This window comes from Balaenoptera physalus (assembly GCF_965194825.1).
Source record: "Balaenoptera physalus genome assembly, chromosome: 11".
Taxonomy (NCBI): domain Eukaryota; kingdom Metazoa; phylum Chordata; class Mammalia; order Artiodactyla; family Balaenopteridae; genus Balaenoptera; species Balaenoptera physalus.
Genome location: NC_138896.1, coordinates 83,552,955 through 83,569,645, shown reverse-complemented (window position 1 = coordinate 83,569,645; position 16,691 = coordinate 83,552,955). Strand labels below are relative to the sequence as shown.

The 16,691-nt window shown below is 37.2% G+C and overlaps 1 protein-coding gene across 11 annotated transcripts in view; it reads right to left on the bottom strand.

The window, feature by feature from the left end:
- Nucleotides 1-399: 399 nt before the first annotated feature.
- The window catches only part of CEP15 (centrosomal protein 15), a 39,232-nt gene continuing 22,940 nt past the window's right edge, over nucleotides 400-16,691 (bottom strand). For 2 of the 11 annotated variants that reach the window (XM_082412452.1, XM_082412449.1), the window contains exons 2-5: nucleotides 15,481-15,565; nucleotides 13,937-14,060; nucleotides 5,467-5,541; nucleotides 400-3,325 (exon numbers count right to left, since the gene is read on the bottom strand). In XM_082412452.1, coding sequence (XP_082268578.1) covers nucleotides 3,191-3,325; nucleotides 5,467-5,541; nucleotides 13,937-14,060; nucleotides 15,481-15,533 — 387 coding nt within the window. In that variant the 5' untranslated portion in view covers nucleotides 15,534-15,565 and the 3' untranslated portion in view covers nucleotides 400-3,190. Of the gene's footprint in view, nucleotides 3,326-5,383; nucleotides 5,542-13,936; nucleotides 14,061-15,480; nucleotides 15,678-15,926; nucleotides 16,687-16,691 lie in introns of those variants that run through there. The other 9 variants (XM_082412453.1, XM_082412451.1, XM_082412447.1 and 6 more) reach the window with 8 other exon arrangements.

Here is a 16,691-nt window from a genome sequence, read left to right as displayed (position 1 = left end):
TAAGCCATGTAGGTATTATGTTTGGGCAATTCTTGAAAAGGGGAAAAAACTCTTCAGGGAGATTTAAAACTTTGTTTTAAACAAGAGACTTTCTTAAAAAAAAAAAAAGAAATGATGTGAATTGGCTTAGAATAAAAAGACAATAGACTAAGGAAGGAAAAGAATGTATTTTGTAGATAAAGCCAAATTCATGGCCTTGTGCATTAAATTTTACACAGTAAAACCTTACACTGGGTTTAAAGCTTAATATCTTCCTCCTGTCTGAAATTGGTGACTGCATACCCTGGTTTTTCACATACCCCTTCCCCACTCTACGCCCAATGTTGCCAGTTGTCTCCTAAGTGACAAAATAGCCTCCAAGTAAGTTTAATTTTGAATCAGAAATAAATATACCCAACACATCTTTCTCTTTTTTTTAATAGAAAAGGGAGGATGAGGCAGAGAAGACAAAATGGTAAATACAGTTAAAGATCATTTTAATTCTCATCTAAGTCTTAAGCTAGCAAGTTAAAACACCTTATACATAAGGCAGAGAAAAACTGTCCGTTTGACATCACTTTCATTCACACTGCTCCCCGCGCATGGGAAAGACCAGATGTCTGGTTTCCAGAGTATTAGGCTTTTTCCTGAGTACTTAGTAAAATTAATTTTTTGAAGTTCAGAGAAAAACTGCAGCTTCTTCTGAACTTTAGCATTTTATGGTTTAATAATACTCAATATCATACACAAGAAGTGTTCTGCGGAAAATGATCTTTGAATATTTATGCATTTGCAACAATCCAAGAAAGGCTATGAAAAATTCTTGGAACAGGGTTTATTTTGAAAACCCCGTTATTCTAAAAAAAAAAAAAAAAAAAAAAATTCATAGTTTTCATAAAGATTAGTGGGTACAATGTAGGGTATGGTAAGGGCCTGAATAGGGAGGAAAAAGTCTCAGTAGATGACATTTCTTTCTCCTTGTCTGATTCCTACTAATTATGTACAAAATGTATATTAGATACTGTATTTCTCTCCTCCTTACAGAAAACAATATTTGGAAATTCCTACGTAAAGCTAATTTGCCATGAGGAATATAATGCCCTTTAATGGGGTATCTAGGTCTCTTCGGGATTGTTTTTTTCTTTAAACATACACCATGTGGTGCAATCTGTTCCATTCTACAAGAAGGGGGCTGGGGGGAAACTCTAGGGGGGCCAGGAATAAAGTCCCCTCTGGGAGTTTTTGAGGTACTAACTAGAAATGGGGGAAATGGTACAACTGAAGCCTAGAAATAGCTTCCCTTCTGCCCTAAATCATAAGCCAGTTTACATTAAACTTAAGGGTTTAAAAAAAAAAAAAAAAGATTTAGCAAGTTAGTCAATTTAGGGGAGAAAAAAACCTGAACCTTTCCTGAGATGGTTAAATTGCTATTCATTTTGTATTTTAATCTAACCTACTGGTGCTTTAATTTACAGAACTCAAAGGAAGCGTAATGCTCAAATATTTGAGGACGGCTCATGTATCAACCACTGTTTAATTTTGGAATATGCCTACTTGCTTGACACAATATTTTACCATCTCAACAAATGTTTAGCCTTTTTTTCACTTGACTAAAGAGAAATAAGTTTCACATCGCTTCATTCACCTTCTTATGTGCATATGCTGGGAAAGATTGGATGTTAAAAAAAAAAAAAAAAAAAAAAAAACTTCCTCATGTTCTCTCTACTACATCTAAATCTGTTTACCAATTCAAAGCTGCTAAAAAGCCCTGCATTCTCCTGCTAAATCAACTGGATGGCTAGAAACCAAACTGTAATGTAACAGGAAAAAAAATATATATCAATTTATTTTCGTGACAGAACATTCTTGAGAAGGTATAAAACGGTTCTGGTCCCTATGCCAGTTTTCTTTTTTCTTTCTTTCTCTGTCTTCCTTTTTAAAGGGCTTTTGGCTTTTAAGCCAATCCTTTTTATAGTTATATAACAGTTCTAATATTTTGTGACATTTTGTATTGTGACACTATAGATGAAATTGTCATCGGACTGACACTCTGTGCTGTTTATTCCTTAATTACAACTGTTAACACTGTAGAGAAGTGTGCTCATCTGCCAGCACATGCTATGAAAACAACATTATTGTTACCCACACCAACACCCACTCAACAGGATATTTCCAAGATGGTAGTTTAAAGGAACTTATCAGCACAATGGACTTTTTTTTTTTTTTTTTTTAGTTTGTCCTATTGTCGTCTTATAAAACCACAAACCAGTTTAAAATTGAAAATCTTTCATTGTGATGTGGACTCCTAAGCAGGAGCTGCTTTTATAATTAGAAAAATCAGAATTTTTTTTCTTGAGCACTCCAGCAGTGGTGGATTGAGGCATCCCAAAGCTATTGAGGGTTGTGACCCAAAAGTTTCTGACTGACAGTTGTTTGAGAAATAAAGAAAATAGAAGGAACAGGGAAGGGTAGATTTAAAGATGAAAAGATGAGAGAAGAGTTACTTGTGTTCACAGGGTTGGCAATCTTTAAAATAACCAGGTCAAAATCCAGCGACCATTCCCAGCTCTAATAGGTGTCCTTTTTCAGAACCCAGTCTGAGCCCTCCTGAAACTGGCTACTTATTGAATGCTTGGTAGTTTAGTTCTTGCTTTGAGAATTTTTACAGGTCCAGTGATCTATGAGGGACAAAATCCTATGAATCTATTTCCTGATCAATATTATTATACTAAGCGATTGTCACTGTCTTTTCATTTGTTAAAAAGCTAGAAGAGTGAGCAAACAACCACTTGGATCCTGAGCCTTATCCCCATAACAAAATAACTGAAAAGTAAAGATTATAGAAGATGTAAAATCAGAACTACTGGTATTCACTGTTTAGGTGAGAGTGACAGTAAATGACTTTTTTTTTTTTTTTTTTAACAGCACACAACACTCATTCAGCAGCTTATTTAATCAACAATCCACCTTTCAATTATCAGCTTTTAACACTTCCATGGGTTTGGTAGAAAGCAAATTCATTACACTGAAAGAGTAGTAGGTCTCCCAGTGATGGCCTGAAAGTTCCAAGTAGATTCTCAAATCTTCATTGTCATTGAGGAAGTAATGAGACAATGTGAACATGTCTGATTCCTAAAGTTCCTGCAGTGACCTGCATATTCTTTAACACTCAGCTTTCCTAAATAGGTTTTTGAAATAGTATGTGAAGAAGCTATTGCTGCACCTCCTTTTGAATGGTATCTTCTGCTTCATTTGGATTTTCAACACCAATAGGATATGGTGCTCTTCCTAAAAGAAACTGTTCCCATTTGGGAATATATTCTTCTACTGATGCCCAGTAAAGAGTCTGGAAAAAAAACCAACATCCAAAAGTAAAAAAGCATATCAAGCAATTGAACTTGGCTTTTCATAATAGTCTAAATGTTTATTCACTTAAATGTGTGTGTGCGTATACACACACACACACACACACACACTCACACATATACGTAGAATGCACTTCCTCTACAGAATATTTTATGTTAATTTTAGAAAAAAATCTGGCTACTTACTAGTGTTAATTTTCAAATTTCTCAGTAAAACTAGAGCCTGGCAGAATTACAGGTTTTACAATTTTATTGTGATTTTACACGCCCTCTTGTGGCCAATCTTGTGATTATTACCAGTAGTATCATTTACGGCTACACAGTCATTAAAAGTTTTTGTTTACTGTTCCCAATCCCATACCAAATGATTGCCCATACTAAAATTATCACAATGAAATGATTCAAAATGAACAACTGCTGTAGAACTAACAGAAAAAGATGTGACCTGGATGAGATCAGCACCTGAAATATAAGGGGCATGCTAGAGGACTCAGGTGAACTGACCCCTTAATTGCAGGGGGGAAAAACATTTAAAGTTATGCATCCGCAAAATTATGCACCCGCTATATCTTTTAGAAGAGCACCTGATATGGCAAACTGTAACTTCTTCCCACATTTTTTGGGATAATAACAATAATACCAACATCATCTAGCTATTTTTAATTCAGGTAACTTGGAAGTTGAGACGCTGTGTTCCTAGACTGACTGTAGCAGTCTGTAAAAGCCGTAGAAGCTCTTACTGCGTTGCTGTATGGCATCTACACGCTTGCATGGTTTCTTGGCTGAGTGCCCTAAGGAGGCCAAAGAAAAGTCAGATGCCAAAAGCTCTGTGTCATAGGAGGGCATTTGATATGAGATCATCACTATCCAGCTCATTTTCAGAATTCAGTCAAAGAGTTAGATAGCATTGGGGAGACATAATTATTTGCGTTGAGCATTAAAAAGGTAGGGGGTGTGGGAAATTCCCTGCCAGTCAAGTGATTAGGACTCGGCACTGCCACTGCGGCGGGCTCGGGTTCAATCCCTGGTCGGGGAACTAAGATCCCGCAAGCTGCCTGGTGCAGCCAAAAAGTAAAAAATAAAAAATAAAAAAGATGCCATTATTAAAAAAAAGGTATGAGGGCTCTGAAAGCTGAAAATGATGAGGGGTTCCATGTATCTATGCATCTATGCATGTGGTCTGAGAAGCAGCCTGACATACTTAAAATAAAGGTCATCCTGCTGTGCGAGACTAGCTAAGAAAAATACCGACCAAGGCCTGTGGTTGGGTGTTTCTCCGCCATTCACGGCTGGATTAACCCCTATTGTGTCGGCCCTGTACGGGCCAGAGTAAGGTATTGGAAAATTCAACAAAGAAAAAGACATGCCCAAGGCACAACTTTGAACGGGAGGTCTTTCTATCCTTGATCACTGCCTTTCCTTATTACTCTAGATGACACAGAAAATTGCAGGGCAAATTCTCAGCCTTTAATTTTTGAGTCTATTCACATCCCTGGTTAGGCAGCAAACAAAAACTGTATTGAAAAAAGGTCATTAAAAATATAAAATCAAACTATTCTATATGTAGCAAATTCCCTTTCAGCACACATACATTCATATACCAAATATGGTTTATTTTTGCCAACCATCTTCCCAATCTGTTCTTGAACTGAGCAAAATCAAACAGACAAAAGCCACGCTATACTGCATGATAATATGCATTTAAATAGCGTTGGTTGCATTTTTGGTGAAGAGACTGAGCTGCTACTTCTAACATCAGCCAACAGGAAAAGCATTTTGGTTAGGCTGTCATCTTAAGATTTAGTGCATATTGTCTGTTAGGATTTAACAAGAGAGTCGTTTCTAAGTGACTCGGTGAAAAGGCACAAGGTCTTGATAAAATTTTCACTTGATGTAAAATTTTTTTAAAACCCAGATACTTACAGATTACCCACTACATACAAAGCATGACGCTGTGGACATAGAGAGATCAGTGAGACACATCTCATTTATTTTACTGAATGAAGGAATCTGGGATGTATACGTACACAGCCACTTACAATGCACTACTAACTGAAGAGCCTCTTTTCCTTCTTTTTGTTTGAGGGTCTCTTCTTTTACATTTGTTCCTTAAGATTCTCACCTCAAGAGAAGCCACCTCAGGTGGTGGAACTAGATGATTCTGGGTCTGTAGAGACTTCTCTGCCGCTTCTATATCCTGTAACAGATAGAAGCATTTTCAAAACAAAATGTATTTAAACCGCACACACAAATGGCACCTGTAATAGCAATATCTGTATCCCAGATCTCTCGCTTCAACTCTCCTCTGGATATACAGTTCGAACTGATGGACAGGCACTGACAGATCACTGCTTAATTAACCGGTTTCAAAGAGAGGATGCAGGGTTTCTTATTTTAAAATAAAAGGCAGGGATGGGGGTGGTACTTCTAAGTTCTGCCTTTTTCATTTTAAGTAGCTAGGAAATGCCAATAATTCTTGGAAAAAGAACTTCCTCTAAACTGCTCAGAGTACTAACTTAGCTTTAAAATCCTTTAAAAACAGCCAGATGGATAAAATAGTCAAATATTCCGATACGAAAAACAATCAGAAACTCAGACCCATGCTAGGCTGACCTTCAAAGCGAAGAGTTCTAGTCTGTCCAGATCATGCAAATGGTATATGAATGACACACATTACATTTGTTCAATATTCCATTTTTTAATTTTATACTTAGGCAAATACTTCCCATATTGAAAAGGTCCATGAGGTACCTGAGTACTTTGCAACAAGAACCTTTCACTATGCTATCTAGATTTTTAGTATCAGATTGCTAAGCTAATCTCAAAGACAAGTTTTATTGCTAGGTAGTATTGATACATCCTTCAGCTGATGGCATTCAAGTATCATGCGGTACGTTGCAGTTGAATTTGTAGATGTTTGTGTTTTCTCTTATGGTTGTAGAAACACAAGAGTACTTAAGGTTGATTCATACCTCAGTAAAGATTTTATCTAGATCTGTGCATAAAGTTCACGCCCAGAAATGTAAGACTTTGCAAGTTGTTACAGAAATATTCGAACCCTGTTAAATAAATACTCCCCAAATCAGCACCTGTTGTTGTCTTGTGCTTCTTTAGGTTTGTCAAGTTTCCAGGGTGTTGGTTGAAGGCCATGTGAATTTTGTCTCTCCTTTGAGCTTAGTGAGTTGAGAGAAGAGAGAAAGTTCTCTGCTCCATGTACAAGCACTGGAGTGATCTAAGTACAGGGCTGTTGGACAGAAGGAGAGCGATGGAAGAGGGCGTGGGAGTGGGGTGTGAAGAAGCCAACGCTGAACAGGAGAAAAGAGATAGCAGATGGCAGCGGCGGGAGCAAGGAATGGGTGTGAAATGGAAAAGGGAAAAACAGGAAACTCCCTAAAGGGACTCCCCAAAGTTGCACAACCAGTAATGCACCTGCTGTCTAGAAGAAGGTGATTTGAAGGGGAAAGACAACAATTTAGGGATAAAAAGCCCATCTATAAGCATGTCTCTCCCATACCAGAAGTTCACGGCCAAGACTCAGGCTTAAAGAGCTCTTGATGCCGATGATACAACAGACATGGGAGACCAAGTCTTCTGATTACATTGAAATTTAAGAAGGTCCTGGAAGAACCACTTTTTACTTCTAGAAATGAAACAATAAAAATCAGAACCCCAATTTTACCATTATTCTAAGAACAGTTACAAAGTTATCTTTACTGGGAGATCTGGGTGCCCCTAGCACCTATAGGCAAGATTAAACATTTTTCTTAAAGATCAGAAAATAAGGATACTGAATATCTCGTAGAGAAGAGCAGATCTGCAACACAAAGAGCAGGAGATGAGTTTAGGAGGAGGGACGTGTGGCCTGGAAAAGCAGGCCCAAGTCAGCCTCACCTAACTGTCACCTCTGCAGCATTTCAGCAAGGGATTATCACCCCTCCAGAGAACTTCTTCCTTAGCTTAAGTCATATTTCACTTTCTTAGATGTTTTGCTTACCTCTTGGACTCCTTCTCCTCAGCTGGCTCCGTTTTCTTTGGTTTAATCCTCAGGGTGGGCTTTCTTACGTTTGTGACATCTGTCCCCATCTTTTTAATTTTTCTCCCTCCAAGATTGTCACTGATCTAGCTTTAATTATTACTGAAGAGGGATGGCTAACTTTTCTTCCTCACCCTTATTTCTCAACCTGATAAAACTAAACATCTTTTTCCAGTGAATGTATTGAATGTATAATAGTGGGAATTCTACCCACTCAGATACCTATGCTGTATCCTCAAACTCCAACTGTTCTTATTCCTGCCATTGAAAAATTCAAAGTTCCCTGTATTGTTCCATCAGGATGTCTCCTCGAGCCTTTCCATGTCATTCTCAATGCTGTGGCCTTGTAATTACACTTATTCATTCAACAAATACTTAATACTTACTTGTGCTCATGCCTAGGCCATATCTCACTTTAGTTCAATCCATACCTAACATGGAACTGATTAGTTTTGCTAAAAAGTACCTTAAATATGTCCTCCCCTAGATTAAAAAAAAAAAAAAATTGGTACTCACAACACAGAGGATCAAACATGCCTTCCTTAGCCTGACCCAAAATCTTGGCAGTTTGACCCCAGCCTTCTATAGCAAGTTAAATCTTAATACTTCCATGTAAGAACCTTCCTTTACACTATATGCTGCCCGAAGGTAAGGGCTGTGTCTCATACAACCTTTAAGCATCTGAGAATCTAACAAAGTGCAGGGTATGTACTAGGTACTTAAATATTCATTAAATAAATACAGGCTGAGGTATCAAAGTTTCCTGAGTATAAACCAAAAACTTAAAACAAATTTTTTTACAAAGCACCCAAGGGGGTAGGAGGAGAAAAGGAAAAAACAGGAGAGGAAGAAAGGCTAGCTGGCCAGCTTTACCTGTACCTTGTTGCCTTGTTGTATAGATTTGTCACTAGACCATTTAAAATTTTATATAGTTAGAGAACAAACGAAAAAGCAGTCCCTACAAATTTGAAAATAAAATGAAACAAATCTAACTGCTATCTAGTTGGTGGCATAACCACATGGAGAAGAATTACATCAAGTGGTCTTAGAGAACAGTATTTTGACTGAGCATCCCTAGTGAGATACACCCTAATGACAAAGAGGACTGTAAAAAGTATGTTACTGAAAACCATTCTCAGTAATCACATGGGTGGTGACAGTGCTGTCTGTATCACAGGATAAAGCACATCAGTAGTTACACTGGTATTGGAAAATTCTTTGGGAACAGATTTTTGGTTTGAGGAAAAGAAGTTAGAGGTAAAAGATCCATGATTTTTTAAGTTAAAAGTCTTGCAAACTGGAATTCTGGAATTTCTGATATGAGCTCCTGATGTATTTTATCTTAAAAAAAAAAAAAGTTGCAATAAACCCCACTAGTGCACAGATAGAGGGCTCTGAACATATTTCCTACCAAAAGGATCCAGGGCTCCTTGGAACAATGGCCAACTCCAGGTCTAAGCAGCAAACGCACATGATGAGCCTGGAAGATTGCATCAGACCAGAAAGAAAGGAAACTGTCAGACTGTTAAGATGCCATCAGAAGCATTCAGGAGCTAATCTGAAGAGGCTCTCACTTGGTAAAAATGGGACAAGTTGAGAATAAGTAGGAATAAAAATGGAAATGGATTGAAAAATTTCAAATCCCAGACAGCTCAAAAACAAAAACAAACAAAAAAGCAACCAAAACCAACAACACCTAATTGGTCACTTTTGGAAGATACTAGAGAACCAACCTATTAATTTGAAAACTAAATAGAGAGAATCAAGCATTCATCATGCTTTTTCCTCTGTGAAATATACCTCATTGTAACCAAATAATTGATGAGGGGAAGTTTCTCAATATAAATAATCAGCGGTTGAATGAGAAGGAATAAAATAATTGAATATTGCTTTTTGCAACCCCTAATGAATATACTTAGGCAATGATCATCAATGACTAACATTCCCAAAAAAGAGAGAGAGCCTGGCATTACGGAAGTGTTCTTCCCCAAAACATCGAACTTCGATCTGATCAGGCCTCTGTAATGTGCACTGTTAGTGGAGTATTCCTTAGCCTTAAGTGGCTGCTGAGCCCTCGAAATGTACAAGTCTGACTTAAGATGTGCTGTAGGCACACAAGACACACTGAATTTTGAGGGTCTAGTAAGAAAAAAATATGAAATATTTACTAACGTTTAACAGCAGTTACATTTGAAATATTTTATGTTTGAAATTTTAATAATATTTAATCTGTTTATGTTGACGTTCTTAAAAATGATTCCTAGGAAAATTAAAATTACATATGTGGCTTGAATTATATTTCTGTTGCACAGCACAACTTAGATCTGTCAATTATAGGAATGAGGGGGAAGAGAGGAACGTGTTAAATGGGTACCTCAGTGATGGAATTAGCAATATCCAGAAACTCAACAGGACAAATGACCCAGTTCCTTTAACAAATATATGAAAAGGGGGGAAAAAAAGGGCAGGGAGTACTTTTAGAAATTTAGGAGATGTATCGATTACAAATTGGATTTTATTTGGAACCTGATTGGATATTTGAGGATTTATTGTTAATTTCTTAGGTTGATACTGGTATTTTGATTTTGCTTAAAATAGGGCTTATCTTTTAGTGATAAATACTGATATATAGAAAGAGAGATACTGAGGGACTTCCCTGGTGGCGTAGTGGTTAAGAATCCGCCTGCCAGTGCAGGGGACACGGGTTCGAACCCTGGTCCGGGAAGATCCCACATGCCGTGGAGCAGCTAAGCCCGTGCGCCACAACTACTGAGCCTGCGTTCTAGAGCCTGTGAGCCACAACTGCTGAGCCCGCATGCTGCAACTACTGAAGCCCGCGAGCCTAGAGCCCGTGCTCCTCAACAAGAGAAGCCACCGCAATGAAGAGCAGCCCCCGCTCGCCGCAACTAGAGAAAGCCTGCGCGCAGCCACCAAGACCCAACGCGGCCAAAAAAAAAAAAAAAAAAAAGAGATATACTGAAATATTTACAGAGGAAACAATGCAATGTCTGAGGATTAGCTTCAAAATGATCTTAAGGGGTGGGGGTGAGGAGTATAGACAAACAAGGCTAGCTGTGTTCCGATAATGATTGAATCTGGGTGATAAGTGCATGGAAATACATTCTTCTATTCCTTCTTTTACACAGGTGTGAAATTTTTATAGCAATTAAAAAACAAGCTTCCAGTGTGGGTGATGGTATAAGTGTTACTCTATGGCACGAATCTTTAATCTGCTGTAGGATGCTCCCATTCTTCCTCACTCCGGAGTGTTCGTCCATCCTCCTCACAAGAGGATGTTTGTTACCACAAAATCGCCTTTTTGGGTTAAACTAAATTTTGTGGAGGGAAAGGTGGGAGAGACGGCAGTTTATATCATGGAAGTATTTGTAGAAATAAAATCCTCTCTCTCTTTTAAATCCATTACGTTTTTGTTAAATTTCATTGCATTAATACTAATGGAAAAAATCACTGAGCCTGTTTGCAAAAGCCACTATCTTCTATCTTTACTGACTAAACCTTCACTGTGAGTTTTCTTTACTGCTTAGATTCATATTCATTCTTTTACTAATATGTTTGATGGAATTAGTCTCTTTCTTATTGCTCCCCTTTTAAAATCATGCTTTGATATTTCTGCTAATTTATTTTTTCAAGTGCAATTAGAGAAATTTTTTGTTGGGATTTTATTAAATCTAAAAATAACTTTGTGACAACTGACTTAGAAAAATAATAGTCTCCCCAGGCAGGATTAAGGCGTATGTCTCCATTTAAATTTTCTCTTAAAGCTCCCACTGAAGTGTAATAATTATCTTAATACCATTCATGCAGATCCCTTGTTAAAAGCATTCCCAATTATATATTTTATAATTTTATTGCTAATATGAATGTGCTATTTTCCAGCTGTATATATAGGATTGCTGTTGTTTTTTATATGTTTACATTTTATCCATTAATTTTACTCAACTCATACCAGTTTTGAAACAACTTTGGCTTCTCTAAGCATAAAACTATATCATTGAAAGATGCTAGTGTTATATCTTTCTTTCTGCAAGTTAAAGCTCATGCCCCTGTAGTGTTTATGATATTGTTCAGAACATGTGAGTAAGGTCAAATAATGGACGGTGATACAGTCATCCCTATTTTGTTACTATCTTATAGGAATGCTGCCAGGTTTTAATGGTACCATTTTCAAGTGCACTCTGTACTTAAGTACCTATCCTGCTATAACTTAACCTGTTCTTGACAAAGGGGTATTAGGAGTAGTTACCATATGGTTTCCTCATCTCTAAATTAAGGGATTAGCCCAGATTACTGGTTTTCACAGTTCCTTAGAGCCACAGCAGTGCAGGCAAGGAAGGGCTGAATGGATAGGGCTTTGGGCCAAAGCAGGTCCACTTTTATCTATTTTATATCTTTGGGAAAAGTTTTTATGCTTAAAAAAAAAGACCTTTAGATAAGAATCTAAGCTATATCTTTTTAAAGTCTCTCCCAACTCAAATTGTGTAATCAAGTCCTATTTATTTTACTTTCACAATAACTTCTATGAGAGAGCCACTAAAATTATACCCAAAGTTAAAGAAAATAATACGAGGGAAAGAAGGACAAAAAATTGCATATCCAATTATTCAAAGTATGTTTAAAAGAAAAACCGGGAAAAACTGCGTCTCTAACAGCAAGCACCGTATCTGGCTGGGATGTAAGAGATAGTTGAAAAATGCTTATAAAAAGATTGAAAGGAAATATACAAAAATATACTAATTTCTAAATGGGCAGATGATATAGAAGGTATGCTTTTTCATCTTTGCTCTTTCAAGTTTTTTTATAGTGAGAATATATTACTTTGATAATTAAGGGAAAAAGCACCATACCAAACTGGTTTCTAATGACTATGAAACTAGGGTCATTATCTTCCTTCTAGATATGACAAGGAGCTACCTTCCTTAAATTCAATCTCTCCATTATTGAAATCACTTTGCATCTAAATAGCAAATGACTCTTTCTTAAAGACCCATTCGTATGTTTCTTATATAAGTCTCTCTCTCTTTTTTTTTTTTTTTTTTGGCTCACTTTCAATACTATATTATCTCTACGTACCAAGTCTCAACTTCTTCATCTGGTCTCAGAATACATATTCAGCCTTGTTTCCTGTGACTTTCCAAGCTAGTTAGCTTAGGATCCCATGAACATTAGTAAGGCCATTCATTCTTCTTCTGGTCTTGAATCTTCCTTAAAAATTCAATGGCATGCCTTCCCATCTGCCTACTGAAATGCAGCTCCAGCTTAGCTTCCTCTCTGAGACCTGATAGAATATTCTAGCTCTCGAAGAGTTTTTACACTTACTCCTAAAGTGCTGAGTATTCCACATAATTTAATTAATGTTTGATCATACAAGGTCTCTATTTTGTGTGTGACAACCTTATGTCATCAACTGAGCCTGTAAGCTACTTGATCTAAAGAACTCTAACTTATACTTATTTATTATCCTCACTTTCTGCCCAGAACTAGCTCAATAGTAAGGACCCTCTGGGCATTCATCAAATACTTTCTCATTAAAAGGAAGACACTTAATATTACCTGCACTTGCTGTAATAAGTAGCAAACAAGCCTTCAAGACTTCCAATTTAGATTTTCTGACTTTTCAGTGCAAATTCTAGATTATCCTATATATTTCCACTTAAAAATAAATATTGCAAACACCATTGGGCAAGTAAGACATATGGCAATATAGAATGCTTTGGTAGCACTATGGCTGTGACTTAAATTACTGTGGATCAAACTGCCAGAAGCTGAGAAGATAACTGAATTTTCCTCTTCCTTTATCCTCTAGTGAGGACAGAAGAGAACTACATCATGCCTATCGATGAAAATATTTAACAATAAAAAACTGAAAACACTGCTTTATAACTTAAATAATATAGCCTTACTACCAAATGTTTTAGTCATAGGATCTCTTGGAAGCTTGAATGGAAGCAAACTTTAGGGTTTTAATTATGGATGAAGCCATACAATTCTGGAAGCAAAGTATAGCAAGCAGCCAAAAATGTTACACATATGATTTTACTCCAAATGGGCACACTGGCCAAATGGTGAGGCCTTGCGCAATCACATACTTTGACCACCTCCTCCATCACCATCAAAAAAGATCGGGGAAATCTGTTATCTTAGATGTGAATTCTGTGTGTTGACTGCGGCCCCAGTAGGGCAAAATCAAATTGTTTTAAATACATGATAGGTGCTTTATCGTGTTTCAGGATCTCCCTACGAATAAAAGAAGATGGAAGATAGAAGCTATGTCTTGTATTTATTCTTGCACAAAGGTGACCTTAAAATTCTTCCTGTGGTGACTGATTTTTCCTTAGCCTAAGCAAACTTCAAGTTTTTTCATTAAAAAAAATGAGAATCCGTGCTTCTGGTCCAATTAACATGGGTTTTAAAAATAGACAGTACCTCATTAATTCTTTCTGTAACTCAAAACAAAGAAATTACATCAATCAAAGTTATGAAGTTGACTTAAAACCTTTTTGCAAAGTGGGGAAAATATATTTAATTCAGAGAATCTTACCTTTAAAAGACTAAGGTTCCTTTGTAAAGCAGTCTCAGTTGTTTGCATCTGAGGGGCCTTTTCCTTGTTTTGATCTCCAAGTTTATTCTCCATTTGTTGAAGTAACATTAATCTTTGTGATACTCTAGAGAAAATGAAGATTATATAAAGTTTAAAGAAACATTTTATTGCTTGACCAATATACTGATAAATAACTCATTTTTAATTGCACCTCCCTTCAAGTTCAACCTGTTTTGAAAGCCAATTACTATGTCAATTAATAAGACAGTGAAAAACTTAGGTAGTTCAGTACATCTTAAGTCTTGGTAAAATTATTTTTATTTTCATATGTATGCTATAAGTACATGTTTCTGTTTTTGTAACCTCTCTGGTCTTTTTAAATTATTGTAGAGTGTTGAAAAATATTTAGTGAAAATGCAAACTGTAATACATATCCCTTTGTACACATACTTATATATACCTCCCCACACATACGTTGATATAACTTGCTATACGAAACCTTCTGCTTAACACTTCAGTACCCCTGAATCTTATGTTACACATTTAGAATTGTGCTAAACTTCCATATGTTTGAAGAAGCAATAAAAATATTTTTTTCCTCTTTTTCCAAGAGAAAGATGATGGTTCCATATATGAGTGAGAGGCTGTGTTTACACATGCATACTCACAACAAGGTAAAACAGTAACTGAAGAAAGATGTAGAAAGGTGTAAGTAAATTATCAAGCTACTTTGTTATATATATAATGGACTTTAAAAGTTTCTCCCTGGTTATATGCTCATTTTTACAAGATTTTGGTCTTATTAAATGATCAGATGAGAAAAAAATACACAAATGGTACACCTAACAGTGTAACCATTTCCCAAATAGTTGAGATTTTCAAGAAACACTGTGTTGCATAGGGCTGTTCTTGAGGATAGAACTAAAACCCCAGGTCTCTGAACAGTAAGTTTTGTAAGAAAAATACCTTAGGAGGCCACGGTAGAGAGCCTGGTAATTAAAGAAAAGGAAAACATGAGAGCCCACAATACAGAGGTTAGAGAAGGGTTAATACTAAATATAAGTGCAGGACTGGCCATATAATTTGCAGGGCCCAGTGCAAAATGAAAATTTTTCTCCTTGGCAAAAAATTATTTGGGGTCCCTTGTTAAAAGGAAAAAAAATTACTGGGGATTTCAAGATAGTGAAGTTAGAGCATCAAGTGCAGGGCCTGTGACTACACAGTCACATACTCATGAGAGCCAGCCCTTGGTAAGAGGTTTAGAGAAGTTCATTAAATACCAATGTGGAGTATAGAAAGGTTAGAGGGAGAAGGAATTTATCTAGATATTAGTAACAAGAATTAAGAAGACATAAAACACAATTAGACCTTTTAATCTTTGTTATTCTCGAGGGATAATGGCATGCCTTAACACCAAAATCTCTCAAGTGTCAGAAAATTAAAATGACACACTTACAGACTTTTAAGTCTTCCTATGCACACAGTTTCACTAATAAAAGCCAGGACAGTTTATACATTGAGATTAGCCTTTTTAAAAAACTTACATCTCTTCATGTCTTTTAGAAAGGCGAATTTCTTGAGCAAACAGGGACGTCATCCTTAATCAAAGCTGCCTTTGTAAGCTTTCTGCTAAATAATAACATTTAAAGTTACTTCTACCACATGTCCTCAGCTTTGCAACATTTGATCATTCAGCACCTCAATCCACTGGTTCTCTCAGAAGGGAAAGATACAACTTGAGCTATAATAATGTATAAAATGAAAGGAATGCATTTAAAAACACTTTTACTCATGATACATAGTTTTTTCCATATGCCAGATGCATCCCAGAACACTGTGACACAGGTAAATGCAGCATATTTCCCCTCTTCTTTTTTTCCCCACATTTTTAACCTTCATCAGAATTCAAAACAAACAAGCAGCTGGTACTAAGACTAGTAAACATTTTATTGAATCAACAGAAAGAAAGAAAGAAAAAAAAAAACCCCACTGTGTAAAATTCAACAGAGGAAAGCGCCTGGGCCAATAGACAGAGGTCTAGCGAACTACTTGGAAGTCTGAGTCTGAAGGCAAATATGGTTGAGTGCAAGAGCTGAAGGTGCCTGCCCAAAGGGAGAATGCAATTTGAGCTGTAATGATGTAATAAAAAAAACAGGAATGAAAATTCCTTCTTGGAATGAAGCACTGGCCTTCCTAAATCTTATTTAGTACATACTGATTGTCTGCTCACCGCCTGAGTGTCCAGCACTGATTTTTTAAAAAATTGAGCCCTTCCTTCACACACACATGGAGCGTAGGACACTGAGCACGGCCAAGGGAAACAGAAACACCGTCCTGCCCTCAACGGGTTTCCTCCTCAAGGCGCCGCTCTGTTTTCAGCACCGCGGAGAGCAGTCACTCGCAGGCTGGCCCGGAAGGGGTCGAGTTACAGATACTTTCCGATGAAATCACTGCAGGCCAATCCTCGCCGCCTTCCTCCCAGTTTCGAATGCAGCGTCAAGGAAATTCCTGGAAGTGAGTCCAAAGTAACTTCTTTTCTGTTGCGACCACCATCAGCACTTAACACTAACCCCAAGACAATGTCTGCCTTTTGAACCGAAGATCCGCTGCTTCTCGGAGTCATCAGCTCACGGACCACTCAAATTCCGCGTACACTGGAAGGACTCGGGAACTTTCCTCCTCACCCTACCTCTTCCCCCTTAACAGTATCCTCCCCACCAGAGCGCAGCCGTCCTTCGGACACTCGGGGCACTCA